Genomic DNA, 15,219 nt, shown 5'->3' on the forward strand with positions numbered 1-15,219 from the left:
AATTTAATTTTTATTCTAGTAACATATACATCCTAAAGCTTCCTCTTTTAACAACATTCACCTACACAGTTCAATACTGCTGATTTCACTCATGATAATGGGCTACCATTACACCATCCATTTCCAAACCTTTATCTTCAGCCTAAAAAGAAATTCTGCACAGGAATGTCAGCACCCCACACTGCAAACTATAAACCATCAGTGGTGACTCTGCTTTGCCCTAAAGAAGGGAGATTTCTAAATAGGAGGTACATTCCTAAACACAGATAACATTATTGAGCTCTAATACATTATACATGATAATTTTGTCTAAAATACTTGCCTATTTTTAATATTACATCTCACTTAGATTGGGACAGCTAAAAAGTTGCTATTTGGTATACCCAAATCTGTGATTAAAAAAAAAAAAAATCAAACTTTGGAAACAGGAGAATTAGTAGTGAAGAAACAAAACAACCTAACGGGCAAACTACACATGGGTTATAATTTATTCAAACACAACACACTCAGTTTATTAGAAAGATATCTGCTTTACACAAGTGTCATTACTCTGCTAACCTGAGGCACCTTGTGTGGATTAGAAAAAGGTGCCATCTGTGTGCTGACCCAGCCCCACATCTCACATTAGGGCCAACTGTGGACAAAGGAGGCTGGGGCCGCATTTCACCTTGCTCACTCCCATCTTGGTGTAGCGCACAAACTGCACAACCACGGAGGCAGCCCCTCTTTTCCTCCTAAGGACGAGCAATATTTCCCTAGCCGTGGGTGGGTCAGAAAAACAAAAAGAGGCAGGATATTTTTTCTTCTCCCTGGTCCTTTAGCACCTTTGGTGGTTTTGCCCGTCTTGTAAATCATTGGCATGGCCACGGCCCAGGGGTTTCCCTTCTTTCCAAGTGAAAACAGGCGGTGCTGCAGGACGCGGTGCTGGCCTCACTCTATTTTCCATCTTTGCCTTTTCATTCGTGTATTCCCACCTCTGGCTGCTGGTGGGAGACACTCCATTTTGCTTCTCTGCAGGGGCAGAGTAATTGTGTTTTTGTAAGAGAATCTCCAAACTGTAGTAGCTACTCCCTCCTCCCACATAAACCCAGGTACTTCTCCAAAGTGGGTATCCTCTGGTTTAAACTTTTTCCCCTTCACTTTCCCTGGGCGAGGGGGAGGGGGGCGGGGGTGCTGGAATGCCAGTAAGTATAGCTTACACGGGCAAAATCATAAATTTATATGGGAGAATCTGCAATTTTTGAAAAGGGGAAATTTGAAAAACTTATTCAATGTTGATTATCTACTGCTTTCAGGATTTACTCACAGAAAAACTGTAATCAAAACTTTCAAGAGGATTTTCCCCTGTTTGCATGAGAAACCAAATGCACAGGTTCCACGGGTTTTAATCCAAAGACCACAGGCACAGTGTTGGCAAACACATATTTTACAGCTTTTACTTAATTATGTTCAGATACAAGGAAGTATTCATTACCTCATTAAGTCCATTAATGTCAGATCTTTCAAAATAAAAATTTCTGCAAACCTATCCATTTGTTCACAAATAAACATTTAAGTAGCTTATAAACATGGTTTCATAATTTTATTTTCCTTTAAACTCAAAAGGATTATAGCAGTTCACCATCCCTTGGGAGCTTTTGAAACAAATAGTACATGAAAAAGTCTAAAAATAGGTTCAGGAGGAAGGATTTTAATCTATGAATGAAAGCAAGTAACAGCCTCACTATGTTTTCTAATCCCTGTTTAATCAATCCCAGTAATTAAAAATAATGGAGCAATAAAACACTCTAGGGATTTTAAAGGTTTTGATACTGAATCAAAGATCAGCTTGCTCCCCACAGAGTTTTATGACTTCTACCATAACCAGTGATTGGTGAAGTAAAAACTGTTTAAGTGTGGTAATTCCACATATTTTACTGAAAGGTAAAAAAGGTTTATCATGTTTTTTATTTAAAAAAAAAACATGTAGTAGTAACCTTGGGAATTTTGTCATTTTCTTTCATGCTTCATTTTTCCAAACTTAAAAGTTAAATAACACTAATAGTTAATACATAACACTATGTGCTGGACCTTATTCTAAATGTTCCACATAAATTAACTTACTTCATTCTCACATAACTCTATGAGATAGCAGCTTTCATTATTCCCATTTTACAGAAGAGGGAATTGAGGCACAGAGAGGTTCAACAAACATGCCCAAAGTCGCACAATCTGCAAATGATAGGGATTAGATCCGGGGCAGTCTCGCTCCTGAGTCCATGCTCTTCACTACTATGAGATGCTATCTCCTCTCTGAACAGGTATATGGATGATAGGTAACTTCAGGTGTCAAGATAATACATAGTATTTTGATTAAAAATGCTGGCCAAGAATTTCCATATTTTAACATTCCATTTTTAAGATTAAGCTCAAGGGCCACTCTCCCTTGTGCCATCTTCCTGGCACTTATTGATGTCCAGCCTAAAGTGCATCTCCTTCTCTAAGTTCTCAGCTCACTCTATGGCTTCCTAGGCACATAACAAGGACTCTTGGCATGCACCTTTTTTAAAACAGTAAACTTCTTGAGAGTAGGCACCTGGTGTTATGAATCTTTGTGGAATTAATTACTCTATCTTAGCACTTCCTCTGCTTTGCAGAGAGATGCTGATGTCAATTCAAATAATTCCAATAAAAGGGAGCATTTCAACTCACTGGCTAGATCGTGCCTCTATTTGTAACCTTCAAAATCTGAATCAATATTTTTTAATGTTCTCTTCTGGCTGCTTCTGTAAATTAAAGCCTATCCCTCACCCACTCAGTTTGCTCACTCCACAAACACTTACCAAGCACCAACCAGAGCTAAAATCTGGGAATAAAAAATGGCATAAGGCATAGTCCTTAAACTGCCAAGAGCTTGGGGCAGATTAAGGCCTAAGTCATTTTAGTCATTGACTAAAACTTTAAACTTTCCTTTTTAAAGAATCTTCAGTATTTGAAAAGAGCCAATGATTGAAAAGAGTTCTTTAAAGTAATTATATAAAATCAGATAGCAGCAACCTTATTCAGAGAAAGAAGAATAGAATTTAGTTCTTGAATTCCAATTCCAATATTAGCATATTATCATTTAGTACAAAGAAGGTATGTCATTCTATTTTTAACAATGAAAATCTAAGAATAATATCAACTGCAGAAATTAGATTCTTATCGTCCTTTTTCACAGCATACCGAAGGCTACTTTATTACTTACCAACATATGCAGAAGCAACATTTGGAAATCATTATAACAATTTCAGGAAATGACAAAATCAATTTTTCTGAGGCTCAGATGGGGAAAAAAAATGGTCATTATTGTAAAATTTGATTAAAGAAAGATTCATTATAGATACTGGCCTTTACTGATGTTTCAGGAAGATAATGAGGATTTCTTAGCTTTGTAGTAATATAGAAGCGGAAGTCAGGTGCGTATTCAATTGTCGCGTCCCCAAGGCGGATACATGTACTCCCACCATGCTTAAAGGTCTGTTTTAATAGAAGAGGTTCCAGAATAGGATCTAGTTCTTCTCCAATATTTTCTAGCAACACTGGAGTAAAATCAGAAAAAGAATCCACGTTATTTTAGATACTGTTTATAAACATCCAACCCTTGAGTTCTTCCTGTCTTCTAGATTTGTTGCTGTTCCTGGTTACCTTCAAAATTATTTCTGTCTTCTAAGTATAAGGAAACGATCCCATAAAAATAATTGCATGTGTATGGGAAGGGTTTAAACTCGTGGACCAGGTTTTCTTCCCTATTTCCATATTGCTTAGCCATGGTCCTGCTCAGTGCTCCACCACCTGGTCAAAGCTAGTATTGCACTGTGCCCAAATAAACACGAGACAAAAAGCATTTCCGGTTGGAGTTTCTTATACTGTTACTCATAAAAAAAAAAAAAAAAAGATAAATTAAAGCATGCTTATTGTAGAACACCTAGAAAACATGGGCAAGTATAGAAAAAAGGAAAAACATATTTTCTTAATCTTTTTCTTTCTCTCTCCCCCTGAGCATTTTACTTTATTGAATCATACCATATGTAGGTTAATGGAAAAATGGTACAAAGTATATGCATAAATATTCGTTAAATAAACTGTTTTCTCTTCAGTATTTTTTCTTTATCCTTTTCAATACAGTTGAAACTAACCTATACAGTTTTGCATCCTAAGTATTTTGCTTGAATTACAGCATAAATATCTCCCCATGTTATTAAAAACTCTCATGCTTTTAATAATTGCCATAAATAGCCCATCACACTGATTTCCCCTTACTTATTTAACAAGTGCTCTATCATTAGATATTTGGACTGTTGTGTATTCTCAATATTATAAATAGCATTGTATACCAAAATTTGCATTTCAGAATATTTTCTCATAGACAGCATTCTAGAAGGGGATTATTGGGTCAAGGAGCAGAAAACTGTTAAGGCTTTCGATGTACATGCCGAATTAAAATCCCACATTTTGCTGCCTGGGGTGCTATCACAGCCAAACTTGTACCACAGCATTTTGTAGGAATCCATCAAGGGACTAAGTATGTAATTGAGATGGGAAGGGAGAGGCTCAGAATGTTGGGATAACAGGCATTTTTATTTCTACTGCAGGAAAAGCACAAAATATTCTGGTCCTTCCCACAAGTTACTCCTAGATAAATGAATTTCCTGAAATTGTCTTCTTGTCAATTTCCTTCACTGCTGAGGGCTTAGACAAAGCAGGCATGTCATATAATGTCATCTGCAAATATCTGAGTATGTATCTCTAAGAGATAAGGACTCTTCTTTAAAAATGTCCACACCTTAAAAAAAAGAATAAAAAAACAAGATAACACTATACATAAAGACCTACACATTTATGGCCAAATGATTTTAGACAAGGATGCTGTGCTGGTTTGAAAGGATGCATGTCCCCTAGAAAAGACATGTTTTAATCTAAATGCCATTTCATAAAGGCAGAATAATCCCTATTCAATGCTGCATGTTTGAAACTGTAATCAGATCATCTCCCTGGAGATGTGATTTAATCAAGAGTGGTTGTTAAACTGGATTAGGTGATGACATGTCTCCTCCCATTTGGGCAGATCTTGATAAGTTTCTGGAGTCCTATAAAAGAAGAAACATTTTGGAGAATAAGAGTTTTGGAGAAAGCAGAGAATGCTGCAGCACCATGAAGCAGAGAGCCCACGAGCCAGTAACCTTTGGAGATGAAGAAGGAAAATGCCTCCTGGGGAGCTTCATGAAACAGGAAGTGAGGAGAAGAAGCTAGCAGATGACACCGTGTTCACCATGTGCCCTTCCAGATGAGAAAGGAACCTTGACCGTGTTCACAGTGTGCCTTTCCAGATGAGAGAGAAACTCTGACTGTGTTTGCCATGTGCCCTTCCACTTAAGAGAGAAACTCTGAACTTTATCGGTCTTCTTGAACCAAGGTATCTTTCCCTGAATGCCTTATATTGGACATTTCTATAGACTTGCTTTAAGTGGGACATTTTCTCAGCCTTAGAACTGTAAACTAGCAAGTTATTAAATTCTCCTTTTAAAAAGCCATTCTGCTTCTGGTATATTGCATTCCGGCAGCTAGCACACTAGAACAGATGTCAAGTACATTAAATGGGTAAAGAATAGTCTGTTTAACAAATGGTGCTGGGAAAACTGTCTGTCCATATGTAAAAAATATGAAAAAGAACCTCTACTTCACACTATATCAAAAAATTAATTCTAAGTGGGTCAAGGACCTAAATACAATAGCTAAAACCATAAAACTCAGAAGAGAACATAGGGGAAAATCTTAATGACCTTGTATTTGCCAATGATTTCTTAGATATGATACCAAAAACACAAGCAACAAAAGACAAAATTAAACTGGATTTCATCAAAATTAAATACTTTTGAGTATCAAAGGACACTATCAAGAAAATGAAAAGACAATCTTCAAATTAGGAGAAAACAATTGCAAACTAAATATCTGATAGGATCTTAATATCCAGAATGTATAAGGAACTCCTACAACTCAACAACAAAATGACAAACCATCCAATTTAAATATAGGTAAAGGACTTGAACAGTCATTTTTACAAAGAGGATATACGAATAGCCAATAAACATGAAAACTTGCTCGCCATCATTAGTCTTTAGGGAAATGTAAATCAAAACCACAATGAGAAACCTCTGCAACATACAAAGATAGTACTATTAAAACTTCAAAAAATAATGTGTTGTCAAAGATGAGCAGATTTTGGAACACGTCTACCTTTTTTGGTGGGATGTAAAATGATGCAGCTGCTATGGAAAACAGTTTCTTGGTTCCTCAGAAAATTAAAAATAGAATGACCATGTGACCCAACAACTCTACTTCTAGGTATATAATCATTGATAACAGGGAACTGAAGAGACTATTAAACAACAATGTTCCCTCACGATAGGTGAAAGAGGGAGGTACTGAAGTGTCCAAGATAAACAAATGTGGCACACAGACGTTGAGAGGACTGTGGGAACATGGCAGAACAGGGAATTCCAGAAAACAGTCCCTCCACCAGAACTATTCAACAGGTAGGAATGGTCAGAATCAACTATTTCACAACTCCGGAGTCCAGTAGAACTCTGCAGCATCCAGGAAAGGAGGGGGAGAAAGAAGCTGGGAAACTGCAATAAATAACAGTGAATTGCACTCTCTGCATGGCAAGTACTGCCACCCACCCCCCAGTCTCCTGGCAGGTAGCAGTGAGGTAGTCAAACCCAGTCCCTGGGGCGGCTAGAGCTAGATGTGTGCGATCCAATCACCAATCACTGCTTTTGATTATCTACTTGAGAACACTGGGACCTGCGTCCACGTTCCAACCTGCTCTGGACAAAAGCGGCAAAGGAGCCTTAAGACAGTGTGATTCCTCAGAGCTGTGAGGGAGGAGAGGTGAAGAGCTTCATTTGCTGGGCAGGTGCCAAGTCAAGAAAGTTCAGCTTGAGAAAACTGTGGGGAAACTTCTGATGCCCTTCCTGGCTGTTGCTTCATCCCTTCTCCAGGGCTTGAGAAAACTGTGGGGAAACTTCTGATGCCCTTCCTGGCTGTTGCTTCATCCCTTCTCCAGGGCGGACTTGGGCAAGTCCTGCCTGGTGGCCTGATCCCTTGCAGAGTCTGCCCTCCAGGCAACAGTAGCTGGAGACAGTGAAAACAGAGTAAGAAACGATAGGGTCTGGGGGCCTGGGGCAAAGGCTTACCTATTGTAAGAGCAGCAGAGGGACACCTGTGAGAGGGAGAAGGTCTGTTTCCAGGAAGTAGAGGGGCATTCGAGCTCCTGTCAACAGAGGAATTCCTAAGGCAACCAGCTAGCACAAGCCCAGAGAAAGACAAGGAGGACACATGCTCTGCCTCCCCTCTAGGCTGGCCTTGCTGACAGCAGTGCTGACCTCTAACGGAGAGCGCCACCAATGCAAAGCCAGTTCACAAAAGACAGCAAAATGGTGGGGCGGTTTTGTTTGTTTTTTGCTTAGGTTTGTTTGAATTTGTTAGTTCCTGACACTGAAGAAAATCTGTCATTCAAAAAAACAGACATCTCAAGGTAGAAAGCCCAGAGTTAACATTTTTAAATATTACAATGAACAGTGCAGCAAAAGATCACAAGAAAAAGAAACAGAAAATGATGGCCCATTCAAAGGAAGAGGATAAAAATCAGAAAACTTTATCATGCAAGTAAAAAAGACAACCTACACAAGTGGAGAAACTATATGGAAACCACATATTCAACCAGGGGTTAGCATCCAGAACATATAAGTACTCCAACTCAACAACAAAAAAGTAGCCCAAATAAAAATGGACAAAAGACCTGAATGGACTTTTTTCCCAAAGAAGATATAAAAATGGTGAAAACACACAGGAAAGATGTTTAACATCTTTAGCCATTAGAGAAAACACAAATCAAGTCACTACAAGATACTATTTCAACCCTTCCTTCCGCTGTAGAACAGTTACTGTTAAAAAAGAAAATTACAAGCCTTGGAGTGGATGTGGAGAAACAGGGACACTCATTCATTGTTGGTGGGAATGTCAAACAGTTCAGGCGCTGTGGAAGATACTTTGGCAGTTCCTGGGAAAGCACAGAAACACCATATGACCCAGCAATTCCGCTACTGGTATATACCCAGAAGAACTGAAAGCAGGGACTCAGACAGAAATTTGCACACCTGTATTCATAGGAGCTTATTCACAATTGCCGAAAGATGGAAGCAACTCAAGCGTCCATTACTCAATGAATATAAAAATAAAATGTGGTGTATTTGTGTATATATATATACACACATACACACACACACATTATATAATATATATAATGAAATATTATTCACCCATAAAAGGAATAAAGTTCTAATACATGTGACAACAAGGATGAACCTGGAAGACATCATGTTGAGTAAAATAAACCAGGCAAAAAGGAAAAACATTACATGATCTCACTGATATGAAATAATTAGAATAAGGAAACTGACAGCATCAAAATGTAGAATACAGATTACCAGGGATTGGGGTGAGGGCAGGTAATAGCAAGGTAAGGCTTAAAATGTACAGTTTCTATTTTGGATAATGAAAAAGTTTTGGTAATGGGTAGTGGTGGCCACTGTGAATATAATTAACAGTACTGAATTAGATGCTTAAATTTAAAAGGGAAAATTTTAGTTAGTATATATATGTTATGGCAATAGAAACTTTCATTAAAAATCCATGGGACTGCACAACACAGTTTCCATAAACCATGGGCTACTGTGAAGAATACAATTATAAAAATGTGCTTTTATTAACTGTAATAAATGTACCACATTAATGCAAAGTTTTAACAATAGGGTGATACAAGGGAACCCTGTACTTTATGAAGGATTTTTCTGTAAACTCACAAATTCTATAATAAAAAAATGTGGTGCATACAAAAAAAATTGCCACACTTTAAAAAATGATGATACTTCATAATTTTATCAAATATCCAAGCAGTAAAGCATGTAAGCCTCACTAGTATTAGGGTTAGTGCCAGAGCATGTTCCAATATATTGCAAACCCACTATTCTTCTAAATATTATCTGCATTTTAAAAAACTTTTTCATCTAGGTTAACTTTAGTTTTATTTCCAAAATACTTAATTTTGAAAGAGTTGACATCTTTAGAACATTAAGTTTTCCTATTAGGGAGTAAAAGATGTCTTCTGAAGTCTTCATTTTTCTGTAAAGTTTTGCCATTTTCTTGCTGTTCATTTTAAAGTCATTCTCAGTTTTAGTTTACTTTAGTATTGTTTCCTAGTCACTGGTTGACTGGAACCACTACCCACTTATTTCGGTTTTTAGTTTTTATTCCTTTTTAAATACTCTTATTAGTTCTAATAGTTTTTCAGTTAATTCTCTTTGGTTTTCTAGATAAGATATATTGCTTATGAATATGATTATTCTGTTTCCTCCATTCCAAATGCTATAGCATTTTCACTGTTTTCTGCTGTGATAAACGACAAGAATTTTGCTAGCAATGTTAAACAATAATAGTGAAAATAGACATTGATTTCTCATTTTTCATTATGACATGATCAGATTCTTAAAACCTACTAATTTGCTACACAGTTATGAGCTCAAATTCTGGTTAGGTAATAAAACATCTAAGTCAAGTTTTGTTTACTTATAAAAGTAAACAAATAACAACAGCAATTATATTTTGAATAAAATCTAATGTTTAAATACATTCTAAAAAACTTTTATCAAAGTTTCATCCTCTACTCTTCCTTATTTGTTTCCTAGTTTGAAATGTAGCTGTGTCTTAAAATACATAAGAACTTCTTCAAAATTACAATAAACATTTTAAAATTTAAACATACATTATAAAATTTAAATATTACAGACCTGATGCCTTTCCCTAAAAGTGGTAATTCACGGCCTCCCTGGTAGATTCTAGCCTTAAGTCTGTTAAGAAAGTTTTCTGTATCATCTCAATTTCAAAAAATCAAATTCCTTACTGATTATGTATGTTGTTTTATTTTGTTTCTTATTTTTTTAATTAATAAATACATTTTTTTTAAAAAACAGCAAAAAAAAAAACCAAATTCTTGGTGTGGAATATTTACTACATTAAAAGCTTAACTGGAGTGATGCCCGATAAATACCAGAGTGATTTGAACAGTGAATAAAAAAGTATTTGCAAAGTCCCCTTCGGGGAATGGTGAGAAAGGGACAAAATTCAAGTTCCCCAAGTTGAACTCTTGATATTCTCACAAGCAGTGTGGACAACCAAACTATAGGCTGAGCCCCCATTCTTGGGGTTTGTTCATATGAAGCTTAACTCCACAAAGGATAGGTCAAGCCTGCTGAAAATTAGGCATAAGAGTCACCCCCAAGAGAACCTCTTTTGTTGCTCAGATGTGGCCTCTCTCTCTTCAGCCAATACAACAAGCAAACTCACCACCTTCCCCATCTAAGTGGGACATGACTCCCAGGAGTGTGGACCTTCCTGGCAATGTGGGACAGAAATCCTAGAATGAGCTGAGACTCAGCATCAAGGGATTGAGAAAACCTTTTCAACCAAAAGGGGGAGGAACAAAATGAGACAAAGTGTCAGTGGCTGAGAGATTCCAAACAGAGTTGAGAGGTTATCCTGGAGGTTATTCTTACACATTAAATAGATATCACCTTGTTATTCAAGATGTAATGGAGAGGCTGGAGGGAACTGCCTGAAAATGTAGAGCTGTGTTCCAGTAGCCATGTTTCTTGAAGATGATTGTATAATGATATAGCTTTTGCAGTGTGACTGTGTGATTGTGAAAACCTTGTCTCTCATGCTCCTTTTATCCACCTTGTCAACAGATGTGTACAACATATAGAATAAAAATAAATAATAGGGGGAACAAATGTTAAAATAAATTTAGTTTGAAATGCTAGTGATCAACGAAAGGCAGGGGTAAGGGGTGTGGTATGTGTATGAATTTTTTTCTGTTTTCTTTTTATTTCTTTTTCTGAATAGATGCAAATGTTCCAAGAAATGATCACGACCATGAATATGCAACTATGTGATGATATTTTGAATTACTGATTATATATATAGAATGGAATGATCAAAATAAGAATGTTTGCATTTGGTTTTTTGGTATTTAAAAAAAAAAAATTAAAAAAAGATATTCCCAGACAAATAAAAGCTGAGGGACTTTGTTGCCACTAAAATGGTTCTTCAGGTTGAAAGGAAAGGTCAATAGAAAATTGACTAAATTCATATGAAGAAATAACAGATCTCTGGTAAAGATAATGACATGAATAAATATAAATAACAGTACTATTGTATTTTTTGTTTTTGTAATTCCACTTATTACTTCCTACAGGATCTGAAAGGCAAATGCATAAAATATAATGATAAATCAATGTTTTTGGACTCACAATGTGTAAATATGTAGTTCATGACAAGACTACATAAAGGTGGGAGGGGGTAGAGGGGCACAGGAACATAGCTTGTGTATATTAATTGAAGTTAAGTTGGTATCAATGCAAATTTAACAGCTTATAACAGGTTACAGATTTAGGACGTTAAAGTTAAGCCCCATGGTAACTACAAAGAAAATATCAAAGATATGCAAACTCATACAGACAGAAAGTAGAGTACAAGTTATCAGGGATGTGGGGCAGGAAAGGGGGAAGGCAAAATGAGGGTAGGGTTTCTGTTTGCGGTAAAGGGAAGGTTCTAGCACTGGACGGCACTGCGACATCGTGAACGTGATGAATAACACTGAATACTGCGGTAGTGAGATTCAGGTGTCAACTTGGCCAGGTGAAGGCACCTAGTTCCGTTGCTGTGGACATGAGCCAATGGCAAGTGAACCTCATCTGTTGCTGATTACATCTGCAGTCGGCTAGGAGGCGTGTCTGCTGCAATGAATGATGTTTGACTTAATGGGCTGGTGCTTAAATGAGAGACTCAACGTAGCACAGCCCAAGCAGCTCAGCATTCCTCATCTCAGCACTTGCAGCTCAGCCCAGGCCTTTGGAGATGCAGAAAGGAATCACCCCGGGGAAAGTTGTTGAAACCCAGAGGCCTGGAGAAAAGGCCAGGGGAGATCACCCTGTACCTTCCCATGTAAGAAAGAACCTCAGTTGAAAGTTAGCTGCCTTTCCTCTGAAGAACTAACAAAATAAATCCCCTTTTATTAAAAGCCAAAAAAAAAAAAAAAAAAGAGCTTGACTGGAAAATCAAAAGTATTCTAAACTTTAAAAACAGAAAAAAGAGAAATTTATGCTTACAGGAGCTTATCTAGGATGTATCCTCAATTTGAGTATTTCATTTTCACCCCATGTTAAATGTTTCAATCTTTTAACCTCCAATTACATCAAAATATATTTCATGTTACACCTACAGAGCAAATTGATGACAGTCTTTTCTTCATATGCCTATTATCAAAGTCAACAATCTACTGATTTTTGTGACCTCTTTCTTCCTTCCTGAATGTCAACATATCATAGTATTGGCAAAGCTTGCACAAAACCAGGGCTGTGGAACCAGGCGCGTCTGCAAATACCTTTGTAAGGCCGATTATCTCACTCAAGACAAATAGCTATCATTAATCACATAAATACATAAAGAGAACACAGCATTTTTTTCATATTTTTTACCTGGGTCATTAACTTGTGTTCAGTTTTTTAGTTATGAATTATCTACAACATCCTATGGGAGGCTTCCGATTGTTAAAAAAAAATTCTGTATTTCATGCGCAACTTTGTAGCATGTAGTGTTCACAGATTCAACAATTACTGACCTATTGTGTGCCTTCAAGGAACTAGAAGGTGAGAAGCAAACAGTTCTTATTATATTAGTATATAATAATAAGGACAACAGTATAAATCTGTAAAAGTTTTAGTGGTGACACTATCGGGGAAGTGGAGAAATGCTACAAAAAGGAAGTGTTTTAGCTGTATCTTAAAGGATCAAAGTGGAAAGAATACACCAAACAAATGGAAGAGCACAGATGAAAGCTGAGTTGTGGAAAATAACATGTTGTAAGCACTGCCCCCACAGTGCTTGCATTCTCATCATCTCATCCATATCACACGTATAATCTTTGGCTTTCCTTTTAAACCAATAAGCTCCATGAAAGACAGACCAAATCTGTTGATACTCCTGTATTTTCAGCGCTACCATGGGGCCTGGTTAAGGTGGTTACAAAATAAAGAACAGTTAGGTGAGTGGAAAAACAAATGAACACATGAAAGAAACACCAAACCAGAAATTGCTTTGCATTGCTAATATTTTATGTGCCCGGGGAAAGAAAGCAAATGCTGGGAAATGAGGATAGAAATGTACAAAGGCTCAGATATGATAGATTTTGCCTTGAATGCTAAGTTATTTTCATACAGTCACTGGAAAGCCACTAAAAGATCTTTTATACAAACTGATTCCATCAGCAATATTTATATGAATAAAATGCTATGCAGACTTTATCCACTGGTGTAGCTAATAGACTGGACCTTTATTTTCTAGAACATTGGCTTTCAAACTGTTTATTTATTTATTTTTGAAGCAGCAGGGAACTTCTTTTCAAAGAGGGTCTTATGTTAAAACACAATATAAACAAAGAAAAGGGAGACCTGCTCTGGTTCAAACAGAGGCAGGTGGGTAAAAATGGAGAGAACCTCTGCTTTCTCAATCCAGTGTGCCTTTGAGTGATAATAATTCAAAAGCCACTGTTCTTGAATATGCTTATAACTAAAGATGAGTTCTTAAATGGGAAAGTCTTCCATAGGTTATGAGTTTGAAACTTTAACTGTACCAGTAACTGATTCTTTTACTTAAAGGTTAAATATAAAAATAGCTATAAAATCTGCCATTTCTCTCTCTATAAAGATACTGATATATTTGAAACTTTCACTTCTCTTTGATGATAATGCTAGAAGGCACAGTAAATAATCATTAGCCATTTCAAAAGCGGTTTCATTCCAAACATTAGGTAAACCAACCGAAAGTTCTACATAACAAAGTAATTGCTGGACCAGAGAGGAAGACAGGGAGACTAATTTTAGCACCCCTTTAACCGGCCATAAAATTTGGGTTCCGCCATTTAACTACACTTTGTAATACCTCACACCTTGTTAATAAAATGTATTAATAGTGGATTTCACACATTTATGGCCACACTCAAAGCAAGAAATACATTTTAAACTATCACACGGAGCACTCTCACACACATAAAGCTTACAAACCTTTCATGAAACAATACTTACCATTACTCCATGCTATGTAACCTAAAATTTTCTACTTTTTCTTATTGCTTTTAATTTTTAAAATACTGGCTATGGCACAATAAATTGCTGTTGTTGTTTTTTTAGGCCACGGTTTTGACACATAGTTTGAAAAACACTACAGAGAAAATTTCTATGACCCTCTGTTCTCCAAATTAATGTAATTCTGACATCAAGATAAGTGATTGGGATCATAGAAATCTCCCAAATGACAAGCACATGGTTAGGTACTCAATAAATATTTACAGAATTATGATACAATTTTATCATTTAATTGTTTTGTAACTACATGAAAAAATTACTTTATTTCAAGGGACTCTAAGGTGACAATTCAATTACTTGACAATGCAATTATTTGTGCATTTCTTATTACACAACTGTATTAAATAAGTTGGTACAAACAAACTGCATAGTAAATGCTCAATTTAAAAAAAAGATAAATTGAGCCCTTATCAGACTCACTATAAGTACCCCATGTACAGTAATGTAGTTTTCCTCATACTATATGGTCAAAGAATAGATGGGGAAACTGGGTCTTAGAAAGGTCACTGAACCAAGCAGTGAATGACAGAGACTGGTAGGTAGTTTGGGTTCAGAGCCAGTGCTTCTACCACTACAGAACACACTGCTCCCAATAGGGTGAGTCATGAATGTCAGCTTCTATTTTTATTAGTTAATTGTATATATGTCTGATCCTGTCTCCTAAGAAGGAAGATATTTGAACAGGAACTATGCCTCTCCCCTTATTGTAGCTCCCATAGTACCATTTAGGCTCTATGAGCGAGAACCGATTGAATAGAATACTGGGTTTATCTTTGTGCCCACATACATACACTAAACATTTTGTTGGTAGACTTGGATTTTTTTTTTCATTTCACGTTTCTCTTAACAAAAGTTATACTTGTAAATAACATTTTAAAGACCAACTCCTCATTTATACATAAATAAAATATCTAGAATATTAGCTTGTATATTTATT

The 15,219-nt window shown here is 36.5% G+C and overlaps 1 protein-coding gene across 1 annotated transcript in view; it reads right to left on the reverse strand.

The window, feature by feature from the left end:
• Nucleotides 1-15,219, reverse strand: part of DNAH7 (dynein axonemal heavy chain 7) — a 339,933-nt gene that overhangs the window by 91,905 nt on the left and 232,809 nt on the right. Inside the window, exon 49 of the mRNA XM_077154513.1 lies at nucleotides 3,370-3,560. Within this exon, the coding sequence (XP_077010628.1) occupies nucleotides 3,370-3,560 (191 nt within the window). The remainder of the gene's footprint in view (nucleotides 1-3,369; nucleotides 3,561-15,219) is intronic.

This window comes from Tamandua tetradactyla, chromosome 3 (genome assembly GCF_023851605.1).
Source record: "Tamandua tetradactyla isolate mTamTet1 chromosome 3, mTamTet1.pri, whole genome shotgun sequence".
NCBI classification, from domain to species: Eukaryota; Metazoa; Chordata; class Mammalia; order Pilosa; family Myrmecophagidae; genus Tamandua; species Tamandua tetradactyla.